Consider the following 24850-nt stretch of genomic DNA (forward strand, 5'->3'; position numbering starts at 1 on the left):
CAACAGGATAATTTAGAATGTATTTGTATTCTTAATCAGGACCGTTTATTTGGAGTTTCTGTGAAGACAATTTGCACCTTTACAATTTGTTTTTATTATTGGAGTTTTGTAGGAACTTGCCCTTTAGAATGATAATTACATTAAATTTGGGAAGACCACTAAGATCATCTAGTCCAACCATCAACCCATCAATATCATGCCACTAAACTCTGTCCCTCAGTGCCGTTTTTCTTGATCTTTTTCTTTTCCACTATTTTCTTGAACACCTCAAGGAATGATGACTCCATCACCTCTCTGATCAACCTATTCCAATACCTCACTGCTTTTTATGAGAATAAATTTTTCTTAATATCCAACCTGAACTTCCCCTCATGCAACTTAAAGCCATTACCTCTTTATTGTTTGTGTGATTATATCTTGCTGTCTCTTGAATGTTAACATTTATTGTTACTTATCTTCTTAATTGTTTTGTTTATTCTTTTAGAACAGTTGCTTTACTGTTCCTTGGCTTGGTCTGAAGGGTCTGGCAAGTATTAGTAAAACTTCTTTGTCAATGCTTGAGTTGGTGAAAAGTTGCTGTTGTGAACAGCAGATTCCCGCCTTGTACAAGTCCAGCAACAGTTACCTCATTTTTCTCAGCATTTTGGCACGGATGATGAAAGAAGAGGCAGTGAACAGTGGTGTGCATCCCTGGAAACAAATCAAAGGACGGTATGGCTGCTGTTTAGCTTTTCTCACACATTAAATAGATGTAGTCAGTCTGACTGCATGGCCCTTTGAGCCACACATTAAGACAAAATGGGGTACTGTACTTGAGAGAAATTGAAGGGGACAAAGAATGCAGGGTGATTAACAAGTTGATGAAGGTAGTTGTCCCCTTAAGTTTTATTTGCCAGCTAAGGCTGTACCAGGTGCCTAGCTGGGTCCAAGAGTCACCTTGACATTTGCAGACTGTGATGATTTACAAAGTCCCACCAGCCAAGAATTTGGTATATTGGCAAATGATGCAGAGGTACAACTGTTGCCAGTAGGATAATATAGTTAAAGCATAGAAATTTTGTTTTGAACTTCATGTAAGCCTGGCTCTTGCTATGCCTGCAGTTCCATTTATATTTACTTTTTTATGGTTGCCAGTGTTTCTCACAGAGTTTTTTGGTGAAAGTTTTGCTTTTTATTTTAATTTTGAAACATGCTAATTAAGATAGATCTTAAGTCATGATATTTTAAAAAATGAAATATATACGGTTAAAATTCAAATGCTGATTTTGCATATACTTACTGAATCCTTAAAACTTTGAGGAATTATATTGTACTGATCATTAAAGGTGCTGATGCTTAGGATTATTTTCATTGGATATAATGGACATAGCATTAGTTTTGTTTTTATTGGTTTTGATTTTTAAGATTTTGTTAAGTACTAATCTTATATTTTAGTATGTAAAGTTAAAAATCAGATAAAACGTGCATGTTGCAGACCTACAAGGCTGTGTGGTGTGTTTCTTCCAAAAAAGAAAGGTTGTCTCTCTTGCAAGGAGGGGAAAATGTGCGCTTTCTATATAAACTTAATGGGTTGTTACAGTCAGTAAAGTTTGGGTTTAAAAATTGCTACAACTACACATTGAAAGAAATATATTATTAGATGTGGAATCAATGTCTCGCTTTAGATAGTAATTCAAATTAGCCTGCTTCATTTTTGCTGAAAACAAATTATCCTTATGTTTTTATGTTGTTATAGCTTGTTACTTTCTCTAATTTAAGAGGGGGAATAATAATACACAACTCATGCTTTGTCAGTCTGCTCAACCAGTATTCATCACTCCTGACTTGAATAAATCAATTACACAAGTAGCAAAATTTAACACCCTACAGCTATGATTTTTGGGATGAACTCTGTTTTCAGCAGCTAACCAAGCATTAATTGATGCATGAAGAACATAAATGCCTGTCAGTAGTAATTTACTACCAAACAACATTAATTGGATTTGCTATAATTTTTGGTGGCTAGATTTGATAACCTCGGCACCATTTCCAACAATTTTTCCAGGTGACAGGATAGAAAAACAGCCTTTAAGGATGCTTAACTCACTTTATGCATATGAAATTCACTTTAAAGGTGAAGCATATACAGAAGTTTTTAATCTCACAAATAAGAAGTTAAGCAACCCATTTTCATCTTATTCCTCTGTTGTAAGTATGGTGTAATAGGTCCAGACTTTTAAGTAAAAGTCACATGAAAGACAACTGTGTGAAAGCCTTCTGCTTTTTACTGCTCCGCTTTGTGACTCTCAAATTGCAAAGTAGCAGTGCTTTTCACCATCAGCTACGTATAGCTTGAGTACTATAATGTAAGCAGTACAGCTTAACATTTCTTAAAATCTTTCTGCTAGAATTTCATGGGTTTTTTGCCCTCCATTTTTACAAATAAAAATCAAAAGTTTTGTTACATAGGTGCATTGACTATATTATATGGTGGGGTTTTTTTGGAGCCTAAGACAATTCCTCTTTGCTCAATGCAGTTCAGGCAAGCCAAAGTGTTGGATGCCCATTGCTAGATTGAGGTCTCTCTCCCAAATTCCTGTTTCCTTGTTTTCTTCCAAACTACTCAGTCCATACAATAGGTGTACAGTAAAGGACCATACAGACTTCTGTGAAGTACTATGGGGGAAAGGAGCTTTCCATCAAAAATCTTCCATTTCACTTTACTGCAATAGTGGTTAAAAAGGTGAAGTTCAGTAGTATAATGTAAGAACAGAAATGTGTACCTAAATGGTGCCCTGTCCTAAGGATGATGGAGGGTCCCTAGTTGTTAAGTTTTGTGTGTTTGAATGTATGTATGATTTGTTTTGGTTTATAGTTTTCTGGATACCACCTGGAAGTAGATAGAAAATTGCATATTTCAAGAAAATTTCTGTTTCTTGTTTTGCTGGATTTTTTTTAATGTTTTGCTTTTGTTTTTTTAATGCAGAATTTATTCCAAGTTCCATCGGAAAAGAATGCAGGAACTGACAGAAGTGGGGCTGCAGAACTTTTTTAACCTGTTCCTCCTGCTAGCAATCATTGCAGAAACAGAAGATATAGTGAGTCGAGTGCTGGATCTTTTGGATTTCCTGACTCCATCCTTGGTTAGCCCGTCTCAGAGAGCTCTCATCTGGAGAGGCCATTTTGCTTTCCTTCTGATTTATGTTGAGAAGAATATGGATATTAGTGTCCTGGCTGAGAAACTCTCAAATGCTTTTCGTGTCAAGGCAAAGGAGTTTTTAGTAACCAAGAATGACTACACACAGAAACAAAATCTCTGGACTCTACTTTCAACATACATTGATGGTGTCCAAGAAGTGTTTGAGACCAGCTGCTACTTGAGCCTTTCTGAGGAAAAGTTGCTAAATGATGGCTTTACGATGCTGCTGCCTGCTTGTCGAGGAGCTGAACTGAGTATGGTCTTGAATTTTCTTCAGGTTGTTATAGCCAGACTTCGGTAAGTAATTTTGTTAGATTGTGGATATAGACTGGCATGTTGTTTCTGTATTCAGAGTTAAACTCTAATTCATATTAATTTTCTACTGAAATAGAGAAAAAGGAAATAGACAGCTTTGAAGGATTGTGAACAATACAGTAAATTTTTATATCCACTCATACATTACTGCATTCAGAATGGTCATTAATTCACTACAAAATATCAGGGGCAGAAAACCTTTGTTATTCTTAATCTTCAAGTTAGTCAGATGCCACAGTTTCAGAGAATATGGTCTTTCTTTTGGCATGGAAAACTGTGAAGCTACTATCTGTACTAGATTACTTTCATTTTCTTGTGTTGTCTCTTTTTCGCAGTGAATATTCTGTTTTACAGACTTCATTCTGGTTCCCATTTTCTTGCCTCATCTGTCAAGGTTGCAAACAAATAAAACAATTATGGAGACTTAAATACTTTTCTGGAAATATTTGTCTAGAAAAGAAGGAAATCATATATGACCTTGAAAGAGGCAGTTTAGCTTTGATGTGCTAGTTCAGATTTTAGCATCCACCATGCCCTTCAATATTTTTGTCTACTGATGCCTTTTAGAAGTAGTCCTCTAAAAGCCCAAATATGTTTTTAAGATCCTAAGAGGCACCTACTGATCTGCCATTACTTTGAATATGTAAGACTGAAATACATGGAAACAACTGTAGAAGAGTGCATAACAGGAATAGTGAGGCCCATACGTAAGGTTTCCCTCTAACAAGCTTCCTTTTTATTGTCTGGTAGTTTTGATTGCAGCTGTTAATAGCTTATACATCCAAAGACAACAGCTTTTTTCAGGTAGTCTTTTGAAAAAGGATGAAGCATGAAACTGAGTTTACTTGATTTATTATTTAGTATTTCAGTTCAACTGAACGTATTTTCTGGAATAAACTGGAGACTTCAGAAATGCTTTGGCATTTCCTCCATTTGCTAATACAGAGCATTTGTTTCTTTTAGATGAAGTAGGGAGACTTGTGAAAACATTGCCTGTTTCACAACTTGACATTTGTCTGAAAGCTTCCAAAATTTGAGGGATATATAGTCCTCTTGTGACACAGACAGGAGGACATAGACTTCATAGACTTATGAGGACAAATACCATTTTCATACCTTTTCCTGCTAAAAGCAAGTTGCTCTAATATTTGAGTTACTGAGTCACTCAAATACCAGTTGGCATGTGAGCTATTTTTCGAGCCTTGTTTTTAACTGTTCTTTGTTTCGATGTATACGTTTGGTTACCTGTCTATTTATCACATCAATTATAGTTTAATTCCATGAGGCTTATAAACACACTGATTTTGGTAGTAAAGTGTTGCCAGCTGCCTCTACTACTTTTGAGAGACTCACTGAAGAGTTTGTCCTCTGTTGCCATATGAGTAAAACACCACTAAAAATATTTCCTTTGTTCAGAAGAGTTGGATGACTGTGCTAACCAGAGGTGAAGGTGGTGTTGGCTTAAGCAGACTGATAAGAGCTGATCTGCTTGGAGATGTGTGATAGGATGAAATGGTTCAGTGCAGTTCTCTTGGCTGATTTTAAAATTCAGGCAGATAAAAGATAGTTGGCCTTTCATAAATGTAATTTTTCTGTACACTGCACTCTAATAATTTTATAACTGTACAAGAGAGAATTTACAGGTAGGAAGGAAGGGAGATCACTGATTAAAGAGTGAAGAAACTCCCTCTAGGCTATTAGGAAATAATATCTTCATGTGCCACTTTCTGCTAACCCCAGATGATGGCTCACAGGAGCATTCTTCGTTGCTGATTACAGAGCATTATGAAAATACTGACTTAGTTGTGTTAACTAAATGCCTCAGTATTTAAAGCTAAAAATGTCACATAGTTTTAGCATTCCCCTTTAACATATCTTACTGCGTTACTAGGAATCACATTCCAGGTTTCTCAATTCATTTTATTTGAGGCTATTGTAAAAATAGCAATCTTTCATTTGCAGAGTGAGGTGTAGCCAAAAGCTCTTCTTTAATTATAGGTATTCATGCTGCTATGGTTAAGGGTCTGTCAGCATTTCCATTATAAACCTTTATTTTCAAGGGTTTGTAACATAGCTGTGAAAACTTGCTCTGGGCTAAAACTTGGCATACAAGGTTTTGATAGAAGGCTTGTTTTCTTCCTTTCTTTTTTTCTTAAAAGGCGTCTGTGAAGAGACCCCCACCTGCACCAATTTTACACTACTGTGTTTTAAAATATTTTTATATTTTGTTATCTGAGAGAAAGATAATGGTAGCTTTTGACTGTTGTATTTACTTCTGCATTTACTGTTTAAAATGAGTATTTTTAAAGTAATTATTGTGGGTTTTTTTGTTTAATTTTATCATTACAAATGCTCAGTTCTCCCTATATTCAAATAGAACTATGACTTCACAAGAGAACTCATTTTTATTTCTTTTTTGATATATGGTGAGTGGATAATTGGAAACAAGATGCTACTTGCTGGCACTTCCAAGGATTTGATCTTCATAGCGAGATTCAGTATGAAGTGTAAGATTATATTTTAATACAGACTCCTTTTTAGAAGCAAGTGTAAAATAAACAATAAACAATCAAGAACCCCAGAAAAACATGGAGGACAAAGTGCTTCCTTCCTGTGTTTGCTTGAAACGTTCATCATCTAGCACAAACCTTAGTTAGTCCTTTACTTTTTGTATCTGCTTTTAAACAGTGCTTTTAAATCCTGATTTTATTCTTCTTTAACAAAAGGTTAATGCAGGATACTTACTCCGTGTGCTTTCACTTGCTCCAAATATCTACCACTTCCCATCATCTGAGTGCTTCATGACACAGAAAGAAACCTTAGGTTAATAAAAATACAGGCATTTAATGGATTTGACAGAACTCACTGTAAGAATGGACACAGGCTCTGAGAAATTTGCTGAGTGCCTGGAAACAGTAGATTTCAGCACTGCAATATGTTATTCTTCAGAGAAGTGCTGGGAAACACGTTAAAATGTCTTTTATTGTAACCTGGTATTGCTCTGGTATGAGCTTTTGCTCATTATCATCATCCTAGTATTTTGTTTTTGTAGTGTACTAGCACTGAGGTACAGAATCATAAAAATGCAGGTACGTGCCTGAGTGTGAAATGGCTTCTGGTGCACCAAACATCTTTACCTTGTTTCAGGGAGACATGCTACTGATTCCCATAGGAGAAACGAAGAAGTACCACAAACCTAATAACATAATAAACAGTAATTTTATTTTGAAAGCACTTAATGGTTATTTATGCCCCTTGTGTACTGCATTGAAGGACGTGAGAAGTTATTGAAAATTTCACTTTTATAAGCTGTAAATGAATACTACTCAGGTAGACAATGCTTCTAATTAAAAGTTATGGTAGTAATTGGGCCTTGCATAATGGGAGAACTGAATGCTTCTGTCTGTTAGAGTGTGTCTAGCCTTGAGTTTGTGCGGGAAATCATGATAGGAATGGATTATCCAGTATATCTTTGCTATGGAAATGTGTATTCATTTGTAATATATATATTTTTGTGTGTTATACTTGCCATCAAAACACCCTGTGGGGAGCTTTCTGAGACCAACAGGAACCGCTCCCCCGCTCTCCGTTACTGTGTAAATCAGCAGATAAGCTCATGAGGAGAATAGAAAGGTCCTTTCTCCTTCCTCTTTTCTTCCCCCTCAGGGGTTTTAGTGTTAGTCTTTGTAAAGCGTGTTTTTCTGATGTTGAACTTCTGAAAACTATATCCAGAGGAGTTTGGATGAGCACAAGCTTTCTATAACCCATTCCATCCCAGAAGTATATTTCGAGTCACCAACTGTGATGCCCAGATAAGCACAGTGTAGCTCTGTGACTAAACCACTGAACTCTTAGTCGGGAGGTCTTAGTTTGGCTCTTAGATCTGCAAGGCTTAGTGAATGAGAATTAGAAAGACAACAAATAGAGTTTGTGAATTTTTTCACCTACACAGAACATGGTCTTTCGTTTTTGACTCCCCAGCATAGATCTTCAGTTTGCAAACATGTCTGGTTGTGCTGATTTGACCGAAAGCCTAAAATTGTTTGCGGTGCTTTTTTTTTTTATTTATTTTTTTGTTTTTAAGTGCAGTGATACTATTAATAAAGCTGACATTTGAATGAATGTAAAGAAAATGTAATCTTAAATGCTGTAGAGTGTGTGGGAAGCTTGCTCTGCTCCTAGAATATGGTGATATTTTGAAAGGTTTTCAGCATCTAAATACTTTAGGTCATCTCTTACAGTTTTCAGTGGCAATACTGGTTGTGGTTTTAGCTACAATTTCTGCAGTAAGATGCGAATTAAAATTGAAATTTTATTTTAAAATTGAAATCCTATTTTATATGGGTGTTGAGATTTTTTTTTCTTGGAATTTCTCTTGTATGTGCAAAATGTTTTGTACCTTTGTCCCTTGTGTTCTGAGCTCTAGTCGCAAGTAGCTAGAACTGGTGTTTTGTGTCCTCTGCTCTGAAAGCATTACTATACAAGTGAAGGAAACGGGATATAGTGTATCCTGCAGCTATATACCTCCTACTTTGCTTGTGGGGTGGCAAGAGCATTCACTTCCACTTCTCACTGTCAGTTTTCTTGAATCAGAAGGTCACACAAGAGCTGATTCATTTATTAAGATCAATTTCATATTGGTGTCTAGGATGTAATCATCAAAAACAGTGTTACCATCAAAAACAGTGTTACTAGCAGGAACAGGGAGGTAATTGTCCCCCTGTACTTGGCACTGGTGAGGCTGCACCTCGAGTACTGTGTTCAGTTTTGGGCCCCTCACTGCAAGAAAGACATTGCGGCCCTGGAACGTGTTCAGAGGAGGGCTACAAAGCTGGTGAGGGGTCTGGAGCACAGGCCTTATAAGGAGTGGCTGAGGGAGCTAGGATTGTTCAGCCTGGAGAAGAGGAGGCTCAGGGGAGATGTTATTGCTCTCTATTACTTCCTGAAGGGAGGTTGTAGTGAGCTGGGGTTGGTCTCTTCTCTTGTGTAGATAGTGAAAGAACTAGAGGGAATGGTTTCAAACTGCACCAGGAGAGATTCAGGCTGGACATTAGGGAATATTACTTCTCGGAAAGGGTAGTCAGGCATTGGAATGCACTGCCCAGGGAGGTGGTGGAGTCACCGACCGTGGGGGGTGTTCAAGAAACGTTTGGATGTTGTGTTGAGGAATATGATTTAGCTGGGAAGTATTGGTGATGTTTGGACTGGATGATCTTCTAGGTCTTTTCCAAACTTGATAATTCTGTGATTCTGTAATAAAGCATCTGTCTTAGAATTATTTTAAGAACAAACTGGAGTAACAAAATCAGTCAAAGAAATTTCTGGTTGGCATTATTTGGGCATCAACAATTTCATTAGATATACGAAGCCAAAGGAATTCAAGTGTAGTACTGTCGCATTAACTACAAAGATGTGAACTCCATCCCTTTGTGCTACAGACTGAAATGCTTTTCTGTCTTTTATCCATTTGATCCATTTTTATCTACCAAAAAATAATTCATGTAGGCCTTGTGGCTACCTGAATGAGCACAGAACTTAACGTTATGAAAGAGTAAACCCACTAAAAAAAAGAGAGAGAGAGAGAGAAATCCTATCCAGGTGTACTGAGAACCTCCTGGTTGGGACCCTGCAGTTGTTGGGAGAAATCTGTGCTCCCTGAAGGACATCAAGTGCAGGTTTGTTTTCTGATAGAAGTGTCTCACTTCTGAAACTGTTTTCTCTTTTTCTGTCTTTTTTTTTTCTTCTTTTCTTCTCTACACAAGGTATAAAAATGGCTCTTCTTTTGGAATATTTTTGATTGTGGATGTTAGACAAAGAAATATTTTCACCAATAAGACCATTATGTAGAAGCAGCCTTCTAATCACTTAATTTTGATTGTTTCTTCGTTACCTTACAAGATATATATATCTTTTCTCTTTAGGATATCTCTTGTCAGATTTAAGGCTTATTTAAAATGAAAAGAAAGCTGAAGCAATTTTCTTTATTCCATTTCAGTCTCCTAAGGCCTATTTCCCCCTGGTGAGCTCATAGCAACAGGGGGGTTTAAGGGAATTCAGCTTTCTGCAAATTAATGTCTCACATCATGAAAATTCAGGACTTTTTTTTCTATATCTTGAAAAAGTAATACAGTGAGTGCGAGTATTATTTCTTGCCAGCGGGTGGAAGATGAATGATTTTGTCACAGTTTTACTGCTTGATGAGCAGTGTCCTGAGGGTCAGGCTTAAGTCTGTGTCACTATGCTGCTCATTACTCTTGAGCTAAATAAGGGCTGATTGGATCTAAATTGCCTAGCACATGGGCCGCAGATGAGCTCAGTGAGTAGGGGATGACCTGCTATTCAGACTGGGAGTAACCCCGGTGTGCAAATGCTGCATTAGAACACCGTGGGAGAATGAGAGGCTACCGACCGCTGCCAGCAAAAGAAATCGAAATGTAAAAACTCTTTGATGCTGCAGTGTTAGAATTTGAAATGTAGGAAGTGACAGGTTGATGGTACTTATCAGCTTTGGCTGGATTAGAGAACAGTGTCATCTTGCTTATATAATGACAGAAGAATGAAGCTAGCTCCCAACTACTTTGCTGCGCAGAGCTGCTGCTCTCAGAGCCAATGCTGCCTCCTACTGACAGCCTACTTAGGACAGTGGAGAAAGCGGATGGTTTTCAGATGCGAGGCTGGCGTATTCAAGTGCACTTTTCCTGTGTGCAGCTGTGTCTACATGTTTCTGTTCTCTTAGTAGGGCAGCAGGATGACAAGCCAGACTAATAAAACAGTTTTCTGGGACAAGCACAAGTCACTGAAGTCTTGAAGCACAGTTAGACAAGGCATCTACTTGTGCTGAACTACACACACATGTTGCCGTTCCATGAAAAATATTTCTCTTTGCACTCTTCTCTCCATTGCTAGACCCCAGGAAAAGAGGTAATCCCTGGAGAGGAGAAATAATGTGTGGCTGTGTGTTTTAAAGAAAGTTGACCTTTAAAGAGGAAAGGAAAATCTGAATGAGCTCAAAGACAATCCTTATGCTAACTGAAGAAATGGATATACATGTCTTAATAGGAGAAGATGAAAAGCAAATGTTGAACATAGCATGCATTGTAGTTGTTTGTGCAGTTTGGAAAGATTTGGTGGTTCAGTGGAATATGGTCTTTTTGGTTTTGTTTTCTTCCTACCTGTCACTGATGCTTAGTAATAGCCACTTCCTTTGTTTCAGACTTTCTTACTGCCATCTTTAACCTAGCAATATTCTCCTCTCTTATACTAACTGAGGGACTGTCTTAGTGGCAAAAACAGCTTGGCTCTCTCATGAATCTAAGTGTATGCTATTTTCTGTTTTTTTTTTTTTTTTACTCTGAGTATATATCATTTGATTCTTCTTCCCCTGGGATGATGCGCTCATGCTGAAATTTCTCGATGGACATACGAACAGCTTCCAGTTTGCTTGTTTCTGGGTATTTGTAACAAAAAAAGGAAGAGAAAGGAAGACAGCAGCCTTGCATGCACAAACAGTTTTACTGTAAGCCCTGCTGAGAAGGTCTTGAGGGTACTAGTGGATGGTGAGCAGGACATGAACCAGCAATGTGCCCCCTTGGCCCAGAAAGCCAAGTGTAGCCTGTGCTGCATGAAAAGAATCATTCCTGTTTATTGCAGGGGAGTTGAACTAGGTGACCTTTAAGGATCCCTTCCAACTCAAACAGTTCTTGTCTGTGAATGTCTCCAGGAATGGGGCATCGATTCATTCATCTCTCAGCTTGTATTGATAGTGGGGGTTGCTGCAACCCCAATGCAAGACCTTGCACTTGGCTTTGTTGAATCTCCTGAGGTGCTCCTGGGCTCAGTGTTTGAGCCTGTGTCTTGACATCCCATTCCCCATGTGCACCACACGGTTTGATATCATCCGAAAACTTGCTGAGGCTGTACTTGATCCTACTATTGATATCATTAATGAAGATATTAAAGAGCATCAGTGCCAGTATTGATGCCCTGAAGGATGCTACTTGTCATTGTTCATCTGGACACTGAGCCACTGACCACCGCTTTCTGCATACATGCGGCACACAGTCCTTTGTCCATTGAGCAGTCATATCCATAACTTTCCAATTTACAGAGAAGGGTGTTGTGGGGGCCATGTTAAAGGCCTTACTGAAATCCAGATAAGTGATGTCAGGGGCTCTTCCTTACCTGGTCCACTGATGCAGTTACACAATCACAGAAGGCCAGTAAGTTGGTCAGGTAGGATCTGCCCTTGGTCAAGCTGTGCTGGTTTTCTGGCAGCTGTGCTCTCAGAAAGCATCAGAAAGTGACAAGAGCAAAGGTGATACTATGTCTGTGGTTGGTTAAACTGAGATGGGCAACATATCTCTTGCCCCTTTGTCTGTCCTGCAATTTCTTGTGCCCACTCAACACAGACAGCTGCAAAGTAAGGTGTTTTGTTCTTGAACTAGTACAATTTTTGCCTCATGCATGGAGGAATGCCAAAATTGTTTGAGAATGGTTATTCAAGTGGATTTCCTGTTATCCCAAAAAGGGAAGTGAGCAGGCACAGTTTTTATATATGTTGACCTCTGTTTACGTGAATACTTACGTGAAATTGTTAATAACGTACTGGCTGTAAGAAAGTAATTATTTGAAATTTGATTGGAATCTGCCTGTTGGTTAGATTTTGTGACAACTACCTCTTCATGCGCACAGCCTGTTATATTAGGTAGCAGGGCCTGATGTGACTGCTTTGGAAAAAATAACACGCTCCACCATCATACTTAATTTTAATAAAAACTTTTGCAGGTGAGAGATAGGAGCTGCTTATTTCATCTTCAGTTATAGTTTGGTATACAGTTCTGGATATATCATCTTACTTCTCAGAAAGGGCAGTCAGGCACTGGAATGGACTGCCCAGGGAGGTGGTGGAGTCACCGACCCTGGGGGTATTCAAGGAATGACTGGATGTTTTGTTGAGGGACATGGTTTAGTGGGAGCTGTTGGTAATAGGTGAACAGTTGGACTGGATGATCTTTTAGGTCTTTTCCAACCTTGGTGATTCTATGATTCTATAATTTTGAGGAATGTTTATGAATAAATTGAAGATTGGGGAGATTCACGGAAGTAAATGATGAGAGTTGGATATTCACAGAAGTCTGGGGAAACTAAGAAAGACTGAAGGGAGATGTGCTAGAAGTTAGCTGGCGTGAAAAAGGCTGTTGGAAAGAAGACACTGTCGTCCTCCCTTCTAGTGAAGAATAAATTGTCTTAATACTTGGCAGAAATAGGCTAGCTTGGCTATTTAGAGTAGGTTGAAAGAGTTGGTGCTTTGTCTGACTGCAAAAAGTTGAAAACATGTGTAGTTTTTCTTTTTAGGAACTATCTTAGACAAACATTTCATGGAGTAGTCCTTGTAAGCTGTTCAGAGTGCTGAGATGGACTCCTTAAATAATTTGAGATACTCCCCAGCCTTTCGCTTGTTTCTGTGATTTGAAAGAAAGGAATGGCTGCTGGTGCTGGATTAGTAAGGCTGCTTTCCTACACAGTAATCTGTGCTTTTGCTTGCAGAGCAAAACCTTAGTGAAATGAGCAAGTAGTAGAGAAACTATAGCAGAAACTGTAATGTCACAAAAAATAACTTAAGAAATCAGGGATTCATTTTGATTTGTTTATTGTTTATAATCATGTTTGTGCTTTCTTTACTGTCTGTTGAAAGAGGAGAAAAGGTGAATGTCTTTTCTCTGCCATATTGGTTTTTGGAAGGTCAGCAGGGGTTGATTGAGGGTGGCCTGCACTTCCTGCACAGGAGTGTCTTCTGGTTGTGCTGGGTTTTCATGTGGTTTTGTGGTCAAGTATGGGAATCTGCCCAGAAAAAAAATACTTTGGAAATGCTTTTTAGACTTTTTTTCTAAGGAAAGCTAATTGATCCAGGACATGAATGTATGCATTGCCATGGTTTATTTGGCTTGGAGCAAGTCCAAATGCCATTAATTGCTGAAGCCTAAATGTTTCAGTTTGTCTTCCAGTGGTACTAAACGGTGAAAATATGCATAACGTGAAATAAGCCTGAGCTCATCTGTCTTCCTTAGAAACAAAATGGAAAGGATGGAGCATACTCTGTAATGAGTACATTGTTCATCTTTTCATGTTCCTGAGGGAGTCCCCTTCTGACACTGTTCTTGGGTGGACCAAGTAGAAGAAGGTAAAAATGGTCAGTGTCTTCTTTCATTCTTGGATAGGCTGGAGGTGCTATCAGTTCTCTCCTCTTTCACAACCAGAAGGCCATATTTATCTCTAATCAGGGTTAATTAAAGCCTTAGGGCAATACTGAGCCCCTGCCAATGGCTGGAAGGTACAGACATAATCAAGGCTGCAGCTCCTCACTGTAGGGAATAGAGGTAACAAGGGGCTTTCAGTGGTTCAGAATACAGCTGTGCTCATTCTTTCTGAAAGAAAACACACAAGTGAACTTTTTTATCACACGGTTTTCTTCATTTATTAGAAGAATGGTATGGAGGCTCTGTTTTGATGTGTGGTCTTGCAAATTCATACTAACAAGCAAAAACATCTTGGGTTCTGTACGGCAATATGAGGTCTATGCAGGCAGTCATGGCAGCCATTACGCACTCAGCAGGAGTGTGTGCTGTAGCCCTGAATGTGTGGCATCTTTTTCTGAGGGGTAGGAGAAGGGAGGAACAGGAAACTGATGTGGACTTGCCAGGGCAGTAAGATTTTCTTCTGCTGCTTTTTGTGTTCCTGTTTTGCTTACATCAAGTAAACGTGGAGAAGAAAAGCAAGTATTTTCAGTGATGTTCTTTGTTTTCTTGGATGGGAATATATTGATTAGCTATTGGTGGCATGCATTTGATAATACTTGAGTAAGCATTTCAGGTGTCTGCCTAAAATATTTTAAAGCTGTGAAAGATTTGTGTCCATGTTTGGTGTGTTCTGTTTACATCAAGTTTTGTATCAAGTGCAAAGATGACATCAGCTATAATCATCTTATTTCTTACATAATAATTAAGTGTAGCACTGTACTGATTATCTAGATATCACAGAGTGAGTGCAGGCAGTCGGGGGACTTTGCAATGTAATTATTAGACTCTGGGGAGACATGACCCTGTTTAGAGTAATGGGGGCTATGGTTAATTGGTGTTAGGATAATCAAACTTTTACTGTTTTATTATTTGTGGGACACTAGACTTTGCAAGAAAATGTCTGTTTGTGCTTAGGGAGAAAAAAAAAACAACAAACAAATAGAAAGCAACCACAAAAATATAAGCATAAGAGTGAATCTTGAGGTTGCGTTAAATTGCTGCTCTGAGTTAATGTTAAAATTATAGGTGCTCAGAAATCATCTATATTGTCTGTACATCTTGCACATTTTACATCATGATAAAAATCCCATACACTTTGTTTCTGAGTATTTTGTAAAGGTATCTATATTTTTCTGAGACCTGATGACTACAGGTGTTTTTTTTTGGAGTCAAAAAATTGAAGATTTTTCTCTTTCTTACGGCCAATAAACTTCTGCTGTTTTCTTTCTCTATAAGAAAACTTTTGATACATGTACAATATGAGCATTGTGACAGAAAATATATTTGATGACATCCTCCTTGACCTTAATTGTCTTCTCCGGGTTTAGAATGTGAGGTTGTTAAGGAGTTTCATTAGAGTTTGCTATGAAAGGATTTCCACCGTATTGCCACAAAACTCTGGAATTTCTAATAACTCAGCCTACCCTTTGGAAGATGTGCAGATGAACTATTGCATTGCTATTGTCTTACTGAAAGTTTTCCTATTCTCTTTGGTTTTTTTTAATTCCTTGAAACAGGCTAATTTCTGAAAACTCTTCAGCAATCCGATCTCGATGTAAATTAATACTGTAAATTGTGCTGCTAGGGAGGGTGGAGGAAGTAGTAAGAGTGGGTGGGGGGAGAGGAGAATTAAAATCATTCAAATAAATGGTTTAATTTATGCCTCAGCAGTTAAGCATGCTCCTGGTTAACAGAAATACCCTTCAGCTACACAGGATTTGGGAGGGTTGGAGGGCACTCATTTGCACATAAATAGCCATTAACTGATAAATTCCCAGAGGTCTCCTGTTGCATGCTAGTGGTTCTGACCTACTTAGCTAGCTTAAATTTGTTTTACAGAATTATTATAATTCCATCCTTGGTACTTAAACTTTGTGATTAATGCATGCCTCACAATACAATTAAAGTATAATTACACAGTTTTACAGTTTGCTATCATGGTGTTATTATTATTACAAAGAGCTGGATTTTGCAAATATTAGAAGAATTAGGGTTCTGATACCCATCACTTTGCTGTTATTAAGTGATTATGTTAAATGGGACCCCTTTATGGTTGAAGAATGAAGTGGAGAGAGGGGAATCATTAACTAACACATCAGATGGTTTCTGTGTGATTGTGGAAGAGATGTACGGTGGATTATTTGTTATTTTGTTTTTTAACATGTCTGTATATGATAGGTGCAATACTTTTTGTTTAGCTTTGCCAGCTGCCTGTAACATGCTCTAGAACATCTGTGCTTTAGTGCTTGAAGTTTCATAATAAGCACCTACTTTGTGTAATCTGCTGCAAAGCATTTGCTTGTATTAGAGTATGATAAAATCAGGTGTTTATTGAAGCTTTTTATTACCCTTACTAAAGACATTAATGGACAGCTACAGAGATCCAACAGATCTGTGCAGTGTAGGTTACTGACACACGGTCTTGTGCTCTATAACTTGCAGCAGTTTGCTCTGAGGGATCCTGTGTGATTGTATTTTATATTTATACTGGCTGCAAATAGCAGTAAGTCACAAACACCACTTTTTTACCTTAGCCGTCCGGGTTATCTGGCCTTCCCTATTTTAGTTAGCCCTGTGGCTACTGTTCTTTCTACAAGCAGTGATCCACAAACCGTTAATGTGAAGTGTGTAGTACAGGACTCACTTTAGTACAGCAATATTCTTAGATCCTTTTCTTGCCAATGCAACCCCAGCAGAAATTTTTGATATTTATGTTAACAGGTAACATAATTGCTAACTCAAAGGACTGAAAAAAATGTTTTTTATAGTATTTGGCTATTCTGATGTAAGCTACAAGTCTAATTTTACTTTATCTTGTGTATGAGTGTATTGTATTGCACACTTCACTGTTAGGAAAGGCTGACCCATTTTCTGAATTATACCTATATGTTCTTCTAAAGCTTTTAAAGTTACTCTCTACTTTTATTTTATTTTTTTAACTAGCATCATGCAGTGAAAACTCCAAAGTGTGCAGACAGAAATTGACTGTTTCACCCTCAAGTCTTATTTGTTCCAGTGTCTTGGATTTCATTTTTTGCTTACTTTGAAAAGACCTGTTGCTTTTGTGCTTTTGCTTAAATTGTGCTGCTCATTTCTTCAACAATGAAAATATTTCTTCTTCCTAATTTCCAAGAACACAGAGAGTAACAGGCAAATAGAAATCTTTTTCTTACGATGGCTCCTTTCACATCTGTAATTTCAGTCTGTATTTGTTATGCTACTACAATGATATAATCTTTGCTTTCACTATTATCATCTGCTGTCATTAAGCTCAGAAAACATTGGTCATTATTACTGATGCATGGAAGAATACGAGCAGGTAGCATGTAATTATGTGTGGATGAATATATATCAGTGCTTCCTACTTGAATATATGTGAATTGGTTTTATTTCCAGTCTTTAAAAAAAAATACTGCACAGAAGTGATTTAAATCATTTTCATGTGGCACAAGAAAAATGTAAAGGCACATTACCAGAAAGAAATGGTCAGCAATAAGAGCTGTTTTGCAAAGTTGGCTTGCAACACCTACCACACTGTATGGAAAAAACAGTTATCCTGTAATAATAAGACTAATGAATTCAGAAATCCATTGATTGAACTGGCTCTGGGTAGATTATGTGCAGGCTTGCTTCAAGGAGAGGAATTTATGAAATGTTTGCCGCATCCAGCAAGCACTGCTGCTATAATACAGCTGCCTCCTCAGTGGTTTGCTTTGATCCTGTGGAATGAAAGGACAGGAGGATCAGCTCAGGTCTAAATGAGATTACAGCTGGTTCGGCAGCTTATCTGGTCTAATGCCAACTAGTGTGGCTTTGCACGTCCTAAGGGGTTTACAACAGAAACTGTTTATTGAGTATCATCGGTTTACTCAACACAAGCAGGCTAATCCTTCCCAGCCTCAGCATGTTGTAAGATTGTGCATGAGCCAAACCAAAAGCTGGTGTAGCCAGGGCCTCCAGAGCCCTTTGTCTCGCTTCATATTGATTTTCTTTTTTTTTAACCTGTGTTAAAGACAGTAAAAAATAAAACCAATAACCAGCCCTATTCTGAGCAAAAGGTTAATCTGACCTAAAATCTTACAAAAGCATCTTTTAACCCTAGAGGGGATGGTAGCCTTTCTCTGACTTTTCACTCTAGGGATTTTCTAGTTTTAAGGTTTTGAAGAACGAGATAGGAAAACTGCTTAAACATTTAACTCCGTGTGTCTTGCAGGGTCTCTGAATTCTCTTAACAGCTGCATAGAAAACTTTAAACAGTTGTTTTTGAGTATAGCCGTTATTAGCAAAATACTGTATTTCTGTGGCACCTAATGCCATGTAGTAAGGTCATGACATCCTGAACAGAATTGAAGAGTGGTGAGAGCAGGTGGGTGTCCCTGGAATCATGCTGGCTTTTTCCTGCAGTGTTTGTTATGTAAAAGCATCAGTAAATACCTTGTTGAGCGGCTTTCTCAAAAGGGAAATCAAAATAAGGAATTTTAAAATAATACCAAGCAGGCCCATAGAAGAAGAATGTTTTTAAAAATCAGAATAGAATGGAAATTCTGCACTGCAAGCTCTTACTCTTAACACCCTTTCTGTTTTCATATGAAAAACAATGAAATAGTAGTTATTACTGATATTGAGCCTATTTCCTCTCTGAGGTGAGTCTCTTTTGGAAGATAATGCAGCATGTGTCAGATGATTATACATAAAATGCTCTTTATTATATAGAGAAGGAATAGCCAAAGCACTGGAAATCTTGCAGGGTAGTAACAATACCTTTGCACCGAAAGAAAAGACAGTAAGTTGTTGAATCTGTATTGCTGGAATTATGCAGGAATTGATTAGTTACCTGTGTTTGTATACTGTATGTATTACTAGGAGTAATCAAATGGATTCTTCTGTGACACAGGGAACAGACTTTGGTGGGATACCTGTATCGTTGTCTGCATGTGGCAAACTTGAACCTGGAATTGTTTCAAAGATTGCTGACTCCTAGCTGAAAGAAAAGACGGCAGTAGCTTGAGGAAATACGAATGCTGTTTTCTGTTTACTGCACCTAATTGGAATGGATGTGTATTTTAAGCTATATGTAAGCAAAGAGGTTCCCATGGATACCATGGAGACATTGGGAATATCTTATGGGGAAATTGCTAAAAGTGGTGTGAAGATAAACATGAACTTTACTCGGTATTTAAACTTAATGGAGAAGATACTTACAAGATGAAAATGTAATATTTATCCAATCACTTCTATTTTATCAAATCTGCTCTTTAAAGCAATGGGTTGCTCTCATGTATATATAGCATTACACTTTTATCACATTTGGAGATAAAAGCTGTTGTTGGTGATTGCTTAAACTCTTTGTTCAAGCATCTGAATGGCACAAATCAAAGCATTTTGTCAGACTGTGAGAAGTGTCACATAGATAATGCTTCCCACACACGCAGGTCACCAAATAAATTATGTGTGCGGTTTTACAGCATAGCTGGTGCTGGAAGTTAAATGGATGCCCAGTGGTAGAACTCATAAAACATTTTCCTGTTAACGTGACCAGGCGGAATTGACATTGTTGATGGTAGCTTTGATCTAATAAACCATCAGTTCTAGCAGGGATTTTTACTGTGTTCAGAGGGGATGATGATAAAAGTTTAGCAAGCCCACGGTTCTTTCTGAGTGACAGAAAATTAGTTCTACTGTCTGTTACTGCATGTTAGGAGCGATGTTAGTATGGGATATTTTGTACCCAAAGTAATCTCCTTCACTAAAAAGATACATTATGTGAACAGCATCCTTCAGCACTAGAGATATTACATAAAAAAAAAGAAACAAAATTGATTTTTCAGGGACAAAGTACAGTATTTTTTTTTCAGAATTTGGAAATAAGTTTCTTCACTGTTTCAAGCAGAAGTTTGCCTGCCTTCCTGCTTTCTGCCATACTGAGAAAGATTTTTATTTATTTATTTTTTCCTAAACTATCTACAGTAGATGACTCTCAGCACGCTGCTAGATTGCAAAGGCAACTTCAGGAATGGGAGAGTTTCATTTAAAAACTGAATGCATAGAATTTTACAATGGAACTTGAGTTCCTCTGTCAGTGTTCTTTTAAATTAATAGAAACAAAAAACTCCAAGTTTTTTCTTAGACTTCCTACCTGAAGAATAAGAATGGTATGGTAATAACCAAGTGATGCATTTGCAATATTAAGGCAGGTATATTGAAGGAAATTTATGTTTCAAATAAGTAACTATGAGTAATAGTATTACTTGTTGATGTTCAGTATTTGAGGTTTCCTTGATACTGTTCCTTCATTTCCACTCAGGACTTTGTGTGGTTAACCCCAGAGTCCTTTTCACATCTGATCAGATAAGGAACTTTCAGCTGAGGTGATACTCGGCATGGATGGATATTCTACCAGTTTTCTCTCTTTTCTTGGGGCCAAGTGAGAGAAAACTGTGTCTACAGTTGTAGTCAAGGAAAACATTTGAGAGAGATGAAGTTGCTCAGTGTATTTCTTTCAAGCCACTTACCAAACTTTGATTTTCATGGTTTGCCTAAGAAGAATTAATTATTTTTGGTTGTAAATTTACCATCACATATTTCAGATTGGAAGCTTTTCCAGACTGATGTGTGTGTTCTTCATTCATTTGAATGAAGCACCATGAGCTCAAATAGATTTCCATTTTAATACATAATGTGGCTGTCTGACCCCTGGCGTGGGAAGTCCATTAAACTACTGGGCTTGGAATGCTAAGGGAGTCTGATTTAGGTCAAGCTGTTAAGCTGTATTTTTTATCTTTTTTTTTTTTTTTGTATTTTTGCTATGTGAAAAATTACCTTTTTAAAGGGTGTAAACAATACCTTGGAAGAAAACATGAATCTCTTTTGCCACAATAGTAGTCAGCTGGAGTTTTTTTCATTTCAGAATCCCAGGGAAGAGCTAAAGGCAGGATGATACTTGGAAATAGTAGTGCCTCAAATGGAGTTTCAGCACTAGCCTTTCAGGACCAGCTGATTGGTAATCCAGTTCAACTGTGTATAGTTGTTATAACTCATGGACTTTTTTTTCTGAACAAAAGGCAGTATGAGACAGTAACGACAAAGGATTATCTTGTAAATTCTCAGAAAATTTGTTTGTCATGGAGTCGGCCATTATGTAGCTGTTGACACATTTCGTTGACCTTGTGTTCTTGAGTAATTTCTTTCTGATAAGTTGTTTTACAAATAAGCAGCCTACTGGGTTCACAGGACAAGAAGGACACTGAAATTCTTGAAATACTGGGTTGAGTCAAGTAGGTGACTGTTAGGCTGTTAGGTTAGACTGTTCAGGCAGAGGTAGGAAGCAATCAGCTGAGACTGTGATGAAAGAAATGTCTATTACATATAAGAATAAAATTTTCACAGTGAGGATAACCAAACATTGCAAGAAGTTTCTAAGTGAGCTTGTAAGACTTCTGACCTTAGGGTTACTTGAGACTGGCTGTGCTTTGAGCTGGGGTTTGACCAGGTGACATCAAGTGGTTTCTTTCAATTCCAGCAGTTCAGTGATCTCTAAGAGTGGAGAATGTGGGGTTTGTGCTCAACAGTATTTGTTCTAGGTGTTATTCTGATGTTTTCTGTTGCAGATAACAACAGAATACTGTTTAATGCACAGCGTCTTTTATAGAATTTTGAAATTAAGTAGCTCTCTTGAAAGGCCTTGACAGGGTTGAGTGAATTCAAAAGAATTTTGAATATTTTGAAGAAGCTTAAAAACCACCAAACTTGGGACTATTTGCTGTCATGGAAGATTGTTAAGAACGGGTTTGTGTACTTGCAGTGACTGCTGTTTATAGCTAAAAACATAACAGCTAATACTACCTGTTCCCTTTATGATGTACGCTAGAATTTATGTTCCTAATGGGCTATGAACTTGAATAAAGGTGTTCTGAAGTGATCCAGACTTTCTGTTCTTTGAAAAATTAAATACTTCAGAAAGAAATCTTAGCAATGTATCTTAAATACAGAAATTAAAAATAAAAATAAAAAAGAAAATACTGAGTTATAATTCAAAGTTACAGAAATGTAATTGCAAATTCTCAGTAGTTCTCTAGCAAATATATAACAGATAACTCCATGTTTAAAACAAACAATGAACAAAAGCCTAAAGCAAATGTTTTGCGGCACCTTGCAGCCAGGGATAATCACAGAATTCCCAATGATTCCTGTAAGCCCTTTCCATGCTGTGACTGGAAATACTCCATATGACATTTGCTATCAGAATACTTGATATGCTGTTATTCGTTTTGGTAGTAAGTGCTGTCACTGGTCATTGAGTTGGGGTTTTTCTCTTAAAGTCCCCTCACGCAATGCAATGTGCCCACAGACTGCCATGTGGATGAATGCCTGCCTCTTACAGAGGATGTTTCGGTTGTGCGAGGAACTTGTTTTGAGTCCTGCAACTTACAGTCTGAGTCAGCACACGTGGCTCCCAGCTTGTTCCCAGTCCACCTCGAAGAGAGGCCTGGCGAAAAAGAGCAGCAGAGCCAGAGTCGTGTTTACTGTTGTGAAGTTTTGCATCTGGCAGGGGAATTTATTAGGGATTTTTGTGTTAGGTTGGTTGGAACCAATAGCAATTCTGGGACTGAGTATGCTGGCACTTGAGAAAATATTCTGTGATAGCTTAGGGTAACTTTGTGTCTACATGTGTGTGCATTCCAGTTTATACTGCCTCTGCATTAAGGGTATAACAAAAACTGCAGTCTTAGCTCCCCTTCAGTACTGTACTGACATAAGGTAACTTGACTAAATACCACTGAAGGTAACAAAGGTTACATTGCAATTGAGTTCTAATTAATTTCAGGGTTTTCCCAAGACTGTTCCACAAGCTGAAATGTGAAGTAGTTAAATTGAATTCGCACAGGCTTAGTTGTCTCTGATGGTCTTCCAACCTTATCTTAGTTAACTGTGGTTAGGAAAAGAGAACGGTTCTCTGGCACAACTTTGCAAGGCTGGCTGAAGCGTATATATTATTCCTTCTCAGTAGACCTGGCAGAAGGCTTACTGCTTGCATTTAAATTATGGTCATAACTTGTCATTTTGGTGATGTTGTTGCACCCTTTGGGAAGGGTTGAGGAGACAATGCTAACTGATATTCTGGAGCTCTGGATGTTTGGTTTTTCTTGGCCTTTGTGTTTTAGGGTCGTGTGTCCTTATATCTTTACTTTGTCTTTGAGCATAATAAAGATGTTGGGGATTTCTTGGTCTTGTGTGTTTTAAAAGTATTACTAAGTACACTCAGCAAGCTATCCATGATGAACACAGGTTCTCTTATTACTCTGCTACTAGCTATAAAGAGGATTATATTCAACTAAGTAACCTCACTGAAGCCCCTTTGTAAATTGCTGATATATTGATAATCTTCACATGATTCAACTGAAGTTGATAATTTTTTATTTGGTGCATTAACACTTCCCATTCCAGTGGAGGTGAGAATCTTTTATATCAGGACATGAGCTCTGCGACATTCAGATCGGTATTTTTACAAAGGCTGCTCTGAAAATAATACCTCCTATTTTATTATGTTGGCCCATGACATCAGAGGTGGATGTTGGTGATATGGCAGTAGAGGCTGAACCTTCCCAACAGTATTCCTTTACATTTTGTTGACATGTGACAGATGGTAGCAGAGGGGCAATATGACAAAGTGGCATCTGACATAGATGTGCATATGAAGCAAAGGCATGGAAATGAATACCTCCGTGTGGAAAAAATGGCACCCAGTGACATTCATCAACAGCTGCTGAAGATCTGTGGAGACCTAACTGTGAATGTGAGCACAGTGAGGTGCTTGGTGGACAAGCCACGTTCTGGATGGACATGCACAGCTGTCACACCACAAAATGAAGAATCTTAGTCGATATATCTGCATGAACTGGCAGATTGATACCAGACACCTGTGTATGGAGCTGAGCATCAGTTTCAGTGCTTTAGAAACGATAGTGGCAATGTTGGAATGCCACAAAGTTTGCACTAGGCAGGGCCCATAGATGCTCACACAGGAACTCAAAGAACACCATATACTAGATATGCAAGTTTGTCAGGACCTGTTGAACCAAAACAAGCTTGAAGGCGACACTTTCCTGGATCATATCATTATCACTGATGAGACATGGTATCGCCACTAAAGCTGGAGACAAAATGACATTCCACAGAGTGGTGACGTGTGAATCCTCCACTGTATAGTCCAGATTTGATACCTTCCCATTTCCATCTGTTTGGGCCAATGAAGGGTGTGGGCAACATCTTCTTGACAATAACACTGTCATAGCAGATGTGAAACAGTGGGTCACCTCTGCTGCTGTTGAGTTTTATGAGTGTGGCATGCAGGCTCTTGCTTATTGCTGGTGAAAATGAATAGCTAATGGTGGTGACTGCTGAAAAATAGTTTGTAGCTGAGGACTTGTTCAATCAAATAGTGTTACTGTGCTATTCATATCTGTTGTGTTTTCCATGAAATAAATTGGAGGCATTGTTTTTAGAGTGACCTTACGTATTAGTATGATCATACAGATGTTGCAGTGGACATTTCTCCACCTGAACTTCGACAGAGGATACTCATCAAGCCTAACCATGTCCTAAAAATATTCGGTGGTTAACTAAAGTGACTGTTACACTGTTTGATCACTGATAAAATAGTGAATGTTTTGCGAATTTACTAAGGGTTTCTTTTAGGAAGCAAATGCTTGAAAGTAATAAAAAAGTTTTCTAGCATTCTACATTCAAACAGTATTACATATGTGCCAGTAAATTACAAAAACAAAGCAAGATGTATTGAGATTTTGTGTTTGTGATGAATACAGGCCTTTCCTCTGGAAAATCGTGCTTGAAAAATTATCAGGATGTGTTGCCCTACCTCCGGTAACGCGTATTATAGAATCATGTCTTTTGGTGACACTTGCTGGATTTACGGAATCCAGCCCATAGGGAAGATTGATTTTTCTTTTTCTCATTCCGTGATTTTCTGTGTTATTTCTTTTCCAGATGCTTGCTGTATCTTGTGATTTAATAAGAGATGTTTGGAGTAGACTGCTGACCCATT

The 24850-nt window shown here is 38.0% G+C and overlaps 1 protein-coding gene across 2 annotated transcripts in view; it reads left to right on the plus strand.

Annotated features, from left to right (window-relative positions):
- Positions 1-24850, plus strand: part of MMS22L (MMS22 like, DNA repair protein) — an 83139-nt gene that overhangs the window by 26347 nt on the left and 31942 nt on the right. For both annotated transcript variants that reach the window (XM_032443446.1, XM_015858862.2), the window contains exons 13-14: positions 485-711; positions 2966-3475. In XM_032443446.1, the coding sequence (XP_032299337.1) occupies positions 485-711; positions 2966-3475 (737 nt within the window). The remainder of the gene's footprint in view (positions 1-484; positions 712-2965; positions 3476-24850) is intronic.

The sequence above is a fragment of the Coturnix japonica genome, chromosome 3 (genome assembly GCF_001577835.2).
Source record: "Coturnix japonica isolate 7356 chromosome 3, Coturnix japonica 2.1, whole genome shotgun sequence".
In the NCBI taxonomy this organism is placed as follows: Eukaryota; Metazoa; Chordata; class Aves; order Galliformes; family Phasianidae; genus Coturnix; species Coturnix japonica.